The sequence below is a fragment of the Aethalodelphis obliquidens genome, unplaced genomic scaffold (assembly GCF_003676395.1).
Source record: "Aethalodelphis obliquidens isolate GAN/ISIS:26980383/991018 unplaced genomic scaffold, ASM367639v1 scaffold63, whole genome shotgun sequence".
Classification (NCBI taxonomy): Eukaryota; Metazoa; Chordata; class Mammalia; order Artiodactyla; family Delphinidae; genus Aethalodelphis; species Aethalodelphis obliquidens.
This window is the reverse complement of record NW_020838007.1, coordinates 2,080,050-2,086,843: the sequence shown is the minus strand read 5'-3', so window position 1 is coordinate 2,086,843 and position 6,794 is coordinate 2,080,050. Positions and strand designations below refer to the sequence as shown.

Here is a 6,794-nt window from a genome sequence, read left to right as displayed (position 1 = left end):
CACAGAGACCACCATCTGGTGCGATCCATGAGGGCACAGGGGTCTACAAGACCCTGGGTTTCTTGTCAACCAGAGCCCTCTGCCCCCCACATTCCCCTACCACTGGGGAAGGTTAAGCAACAGTGCCCTCCTGTTCTGCCAGCCAGCCAGTGGTGCCCGCTCTGAGGACCAAACTGACATCAGATGAGCTGTGAAGGTCAAGGGAGCCAGGGAGGCTGTCTCAGGAACCTGGAGGGCGCTCAGGAATGGCAGCAGAGGACTCAGGATTGATGACTGCCTCCCCTTCAACCTTGCAGTCTCCACCACGGGGGGCTTTGCATCAATGGTGGGACAAAGGCAAGGAGAGCCCAGTTCCCTCATCTGAACTGTGAACTCACCAGCTCTTTGTCAAAGGGCACTCTGGGCATCGGCACAGGCACCCATGCCCCTCCCACGCAGGGCGCCTTGGGCCCCAGGGCAGGCCTGGCGATGTTGGAGGAGCTGCCTCTGGGGCACCGGTTGCACCAAGAAAGGGCACAGGCAGTGCTCTGTGCTCAGAGGCTCCACAAACAGCTGCTACCCTGAGGAAAACATCCTTAACTATTTCAAAGCCAAAAGACAGAAGGGACATTATTTCTCACTTCCCCCAAAATGAAATCCATTAACTAGGAGCTTCCCAAATCCCAGTCCTCAGAAATCTGGAGCCTAAATTTAGATTGTCCCTGGAAGGTCACCGGATCACCGTGGTGCAGGGTCAGCTGGCAGCTGCTCAAGATAAACTGATTTCTGCCGACTCAGGCCTTTCCCCCACACAATTAATGAGATCCTGCCGCACTTCCCCTGGGAAAGCAGAACAATAGCAGCAGATGAGCAGGTGGCCTTGGCTGGCGTGCTGGCCCAAGAGCCCCTCGCCAGAAATCAGGGATCCACACCCTGCCCAGCCTGGACCCTTGGCCTGCAGGCCTGCGCCCACCACGTCACCCCAGCCCCGCCGGTCTCCTGCCCTTTCCCGCCTCTGGGCTCTTGTGTGGAACTTCTTCCTGGTTTTGGGCTGAACTATCACCGCCTCAGAGAGGCCTTCATCACTTGGTGTCACTCTGCCATCTCTTTCCCTCACAGCCAAGGGCATACCTGAAAGCCCTTCCCAGTCCCTGGTTGAGGGCAGGAGCCCCCTGGGTGTTCTACCCGGACACGATGCTCCGTGTATAGTAGGTGGCCAGGAGATTCTAGAGAGTGGAAGGAAGGGCAGGCAAGTCTTCACGCCCCCGCAGGTCGGGGCTGGGCCTCTCTGTGGCAGCTCTGATTCAACTGCGGCCAGGCCTACAACCAACACAGTGGTGTCGGGGTAGAAATCAGATTGTGAGAGGTGGGGACTGAGGCCCTTCTACCAAGTCCCCAAGATACTGTGAGGCTGTCCCCAAAGAGACATGGACTCACAGGGGCTGCTCCAGGGTGCCAGGCCAGGATGGGCCCAAAGTGGCAGAGAGAGGGAGGCAGGTGGGCAGGCAAATGGGGAGAACCTTGTGCTGGCTGCAGCTCTGAGGTGCTGGAGGAGTGGCAGGTGGCCAGAGGTCAGCATGGGTCACAGGCAGCCCCCTGTCCAGGACAGATGCATGAAGACGGCCACTGTGCTGGGGCTCGTTCCTGGATACTGGTGGGATCAACCAGCGAGCAGACGGGCAGCTCCAGCTTGGGCCTCGAGAGCAAGGCTGAGGGATGGGAGCAGGAAGGCATCCAAGAGGAAGTGACCTTGGTAACACAACCTAGTAGATGCAGGCCCTGCCCAAGGGATACATACTGCAAGCAGAAGAGGCGTGGGTGTAGACAGACCAGTCTGAGGGCCCAGAGGGAGGCAAGTCTGAATGGAACGTGGAGTATGCTGCTGGACTGGCCAGACCCAGTGCAGCTGGCCCATGTCACCTGGGCCGCTCCCAGGAGTCAGTGCTTCGTCCATGGGCAGTGCGGGCCACAGAGGGTTTCAGGCAGAGTGTGACCCAGGAGCAGGGCCTGCTGCGATGCCCAGCTGCCCTGAGGAGAACAGCCCCAGTGGCCAAGGGTGGGGCCTGGACGGCCTGAGGAGGCCACAGCAGTTGACCCGGGAAGACAGCAGCGTGGAGTGTCATGGGGGGACCCTGGGCAAGGTCCTTGGACTTGGGCCACAGGGAAGTGGGATTGAAAGGGTGGGTGGGTGGTAGGGCTGGGCCCCCTGGAGTGGATGGGGGAGGGGACGTCCAGAAAGGTCTGCAACAGGAGGGAAGCAGCGAGTGAGGGTTGTCTGGGAGGAGGCAGTGGTTCTTGGAGCTCCATCTATGCAGGAAGTGAGGGGGCTGGAGTGAAAGAAGGGGTAAAATTGTCCTCCCAATCCCACAGGGCCCAGCAAACTTGCCTTGGGTGCCTCCCGTGCTGGACGACAGGGTATTATCTCAGCCACCTGAGGAGAAGGAACCAGGCCCAGGAAGGACCGATCTGTTGAGGCGCCCAGGCTTTGGCCAGCCTCAAAGGCAGGCCTTCTCTGGGGAGGCCCTGCTAGCAGTCAGGCACCTGGGACCTGAGGAAGGAGTGGCGGTCCTAGTAGCCCCACTCCAGGGCAGAATACAGACTTTGCTTTAGACAGAGGGGCTGACAGGGAGTGGGGAGGGGGCTGCCAGAAAGGGACTAGTGCCCCTACCTGAGCCTCAGGGGGCCCCACTGTCCATCCCAGTGGGCCTTGGAGAAATGGCTGGGCCATTGTGCAGAAGAATGCCCGGAAATCCCTCGCCTCCCGCCTCCAGCGAGGATGGGGGCTCTTCCTCCCAGTCAGGAAACTCCATGTTGGCTTCCGGAGGGTGGCCTGGGGGCTGGGGTGCCAGGGTAGCACTGCAGCGGGTGGGAGGGCAGAGTACAGCCCCTGCGTTTCTCTCTCTGTCTCTGTCTGAGGCCTGGAGCAGGGAGTAGGTGGCAGAGCCTGGGGCCACGGGCTGCTCCTGGGAGGATTGCCTGTATGCTGGGTCACTGGGGATTTACTGACGCGGTGTCGCCTCAGCTGGGCCTCAAAGGATGGGGGATGGGCAGCATCTCCGGAAGAGGAGCAGTCAGTGCAAAGGTTGGGAGGTATGGGAAGCCCCGGCAGCAGGGGCAGAGTGGGGGTCTCCGGAGGCCACGGGAAGGCCCCGTTCTTTCTGCTTCGTGCTGGAGCCGCAAGCCCCAGGGACGTGGTGGCGCTGGGCAGGGCCTTGGACGAAGCAGGAACCCCGGCCTGACCCGCACAGGCCTTCCTGGCTTCTCGGCCTGTGAGGGAGACAGTGTCAGCACTCGAAGGGCCACAGTGGTCGGGGTGCAGAGAAGGGGGCTGTGTTGGGCTTGGACTCCAGGGAGAGCTTCCTGGAGGAACAGGCCGAGCTGTGTTTGGCTAACCCGGGGGCCCTCGGCGCAGTGGCTCCCGCCGACCGGGGCCAGGGAAGAGTGGAGCTGGCCTGGGAGGTAGGGACCAACTGGCTCGTTCGAGGATGTGTCGGGTAAATCGGTGCAGACCCAGGGTCATGCAGCTCCTGAAACGGCGAGGTGGGGGCGCACAGGGAGGTAGTTCGTGGAGCGTGGTCAGCTTGGAACGGGCTCTGCAGCGATTAGGACAACGGCGGATGAGGGTCCGGGGCCGCCACCGGATGCCCCGCGGTTCCCCGCGCCGCCCGCCTCCCGCCGCCCGCCACCCGCTACCCCCACGCGCAGTTGTTTTCCTAACTCCTGCTGCCGGGGGCGCCTGCGATTGGCTGCGGGCGGATGGCCTGGGCGTGGATTGGCTGCTCAGGGTGGGGGGCTGGGCCCGCGGGTCATAGTCCGCCCCCCGAACCTTCAAATGGGAAGCCCCCCTAGAGGCGCCAGCAGACCCGAGGCTGTGCTGTGGTGCCGCTGGGCCCGGGATCGGAGGGAGTAAGCTGTGCGCGCCCGGAGGCCCCGGGCCGTCGGGCGCCCGTCTTGTCTCCAGCCATGGGGTCGGCGGCGCTGGAGATTCTCGGCCTGGTGTTGTGCCTGGTGGGCTGGGTGGGCCTGATCCTGGCGTGCGGGCTGCCCATGTGGCAGGTGACCGCTTTCCTGGACCACAACATCGTGACGGCGCAGACCACCTGGAAGGGGCTGTGGATGTCGTGCGTGGTGCAGAGCACAGGGCACATGCAGTGCAAGGTGTACGACTCGGTGCTGGCGCTGAGCACAGAGGTGCAGGCGGCGCGGGCGCTCACCGTGGGCGCCGTGCTCCTGGCGCTTGTCGCGCTCTTTGTGACCCTGGCGGGCGCGCAGTGCACCACCTGCGTGGCCCCCGGCCCGGGTAAGGCACGCGTGGCCCTCACGGGCGGCGCGCTTTACGCGCTCTGCGGGCTGCTGGCACTCGTGCCGCTCTGCTGGTTCGCCAACATCGTGGTCCGGGAGTTCTACGACCCGACCGTGCCCATGTCGCAGAAGTACGAGCTGGGCGCCGCGCTTTACATCGGCTGGGCCGCCTCGGCGCTGCTCATGTGCGGCGGCGGCCTCGTGTGCTGCGGCGCCTGGGTCTGCGCCGGCCGCCCCGACTTCGGCTTCCCGGTCAAGTACTCGGCGCCGCGGCGGCCTACGGCCAGCGGCGACTACGACAAGAAGAACTATGTTTGAGTGCGCTTGCGCGGCAGGGCCGCGAGCGGGAGGACCGGCCAGGGGAGCCCCGCATGGACGGCGGCCTCCGCGGCGCACAGGCTCTGCGGAACTCTGAGTCCTGCGCACGGACCGGACTCTGTCCGCAGCCCGTCCTCTCCGGCCTCCTAGCCGGCCCCGGGCTGCGCCCTGCCCCGCAAGGCGACGCGCACTTGGGAAGACTCGCTCTGTTTCTTTTTGTGTGCAGTGCTGGCTCCGACGTGGGTAGGGCGCGCGTTCCTTCGGCCGTGTGGGCACTGGACTGGAGATGCCGCTCCCTCTCTGACCGTCAGGGTCTTGGATGCCACCCACTCCCTAGTGGCTCCTGCTGATTCCAGAGGGGCAGACCGAGAGCCCAGGGGCCCCAGCCTCGGCTGCCGGAGGGACGTTTATAACTGGCCTTCACTCCATCAGCAGGCTGGCCTCCGGGTGGGGGCAAGAGACTTGGTCTGGACCTCCCTGTCTCACCCCTGCAGCTCGCCAGGCAAGGCTTACGGGAACCGGATCCTGGGTGTGGGGCTGGGGCCCTGCCCTCCTTCACAGCTTGGGGGGTTGGGGTAAGAGTCCGCTTAGTAAATGGTTTGGATACCCTCCCACCTGTGTCCTGTTCTTTGTCCAGTCACCGCCTGTGCTTTGCAGCCCCCATTCATCCACCTACCCACCAAATTCTCCCCAAAAAGCTCCTGGGGGGACCTTCCAGGGCTGGCCTCTGGGATCCCGAAGATCCCATGGCCATTTCTCAGGTCCCTCCTGCCATCTGGTCACCTTCCCGTTGGGTGGGAAACAGCCACAGCTCACTGCAACCCAGGGAGGTGAGATATGTAGTCAGAAGGGCCACTGCTGAGCCATAGAGCCTGGGGGTGGGGGTGGAGAGTAGGGGCTGTGATGCAGACCCCAGCAGAAGATGCAGGTTGACCCTAGCCAGTGTGTGTGGGTCTTGGGATGCAGGTAGGGCTAAGGGTGGGCTGCCAGGCTACTGGCTTTGCCTAGAAGAGGCTGGTCCCCAGGAACCACCGGACAGGCGTTTTCCACCTGCCCTCCCAGGGTTTGGCCATCTCTGGGTCGCCTCACATGGCTAGACATCTATACAACACTGACTCCATCCTTTCTGCCAATAGTGCAGTGGGAACAGGGGCAAATCCAGGATGTGTGCTGGGCTCCAGCAGAGCTGGCTGCAGGTTGAGAAGTGCGTTGCCATGGGGAGGAGGCACCCGCGGCCGGCTGCCCAGATTCAGCTTCAGCCCCTCCATCCTAACTCTCTGCACAGGGCCTGTGCCCATCTTGGTGGTCTGGCGGCCAGCCCAGACTTAGGCCAACCATCAGCACCTCTGTGTCAACCCCTGCTGGGAGCACCATGTGACCTTCCTCCTTTGGGTGGGATTCCTGGAGGGCAAAGCAGACCAGAGCTGTCACAGCCACCAAGAACTCATTGCTTCCAGGGCAGAAGAGAACAGTGGACAGGATCAGGGGCTGCTGGGAGGAGTTCCAAGCCCAGCCAGTGCGGAGGGCTTGGCAAATGCCCCCAAACTCCACCCTGAGGGCCATGTCCAGAAATGCCTGGGCCGGGTCCAATGGCAAGGAGTCTCCCAGGCCTGGCCAGGTTCCTCATTGTAGGGAGGGGCAGAACCCAAGGACAGGCTCAGGGCAGCTACTGTGAACATGGCCCTGAATCCCAGAACTTCCAGGGAGGCTGAACTATCTGGGGGCCTTAGCTCCCAACAGTGGGATGACTATAGAGAGATGGGCCCCATGGCACAGAGGTCCTTAGCCTTTATGGCAGCCCTGCCTGAGCCTAACCTAGAACAGCTCCCAAGCGAGCAAGTGTGTGATCCTGGAGCCTTGGCTCTTGGTAGGGTAGGAACAAAGGTCCTTCCACTTCTGCTCTGGCCACAGGGTCCAGGCAGTGTCGGGTACAGGCTGTCTGGCCCAGGTGCAGGCCTAAGGCTGCCTCCTCCACAGCCCAGAGCTCTCTTGACTCCAGGGCCCCAGGCGTCAGCTGGGATTCTGAATGGTAGCTGCCCAGCCCTCAGCTTCTGCAGATGGCCAGGGTGGGCAGCTTGAGGGCCCTGGCGGGGCAGGCTGTTGTCCCCGACCCATGCTGGGAAGGGCAGGGGAAAACTCCACTGCCAGAGGTCAGGTGGGAGGAGCAATGCAGCTCCAATGCAGCTGACCCCACT

General features: G+C 63.1%; 1 protein-coding gene across 1 annotated transcript; it reads left to right on the top strand.

Annotated features, from left to right (window-relative positions):
• Positions 1–2,870: 2,870 nt before the first annotated feature.
• Positions 2,871–5,210, top strand: CLDN5 (claudin 5). The gene has a single exon (XM_027088729.1). It carries the CDS (start codon positions 3,943–3,945, stop codon positions 4,597–4,599), a length of 657 nt encoding a protein of 218 aa, XP_026944530.1. The 5' UTR covers positions 2,871–3,942; the 3' UTR covers positions 4,600–5,210.
• The last annotated feature ends 1,584 nt before the right edge of the window (positions 5,211–6,794 follow it).

Bases quoted from the DNA above. Each gene is read 5' to 3' on its own strand.
- CLDN5 (XM_027088729.1), top strand. From the start codon at position 3,943: ATGGGGTCGGCGGCGCTGGAGATTCTCGGCCTGGTGTTGTGCCTGGTG.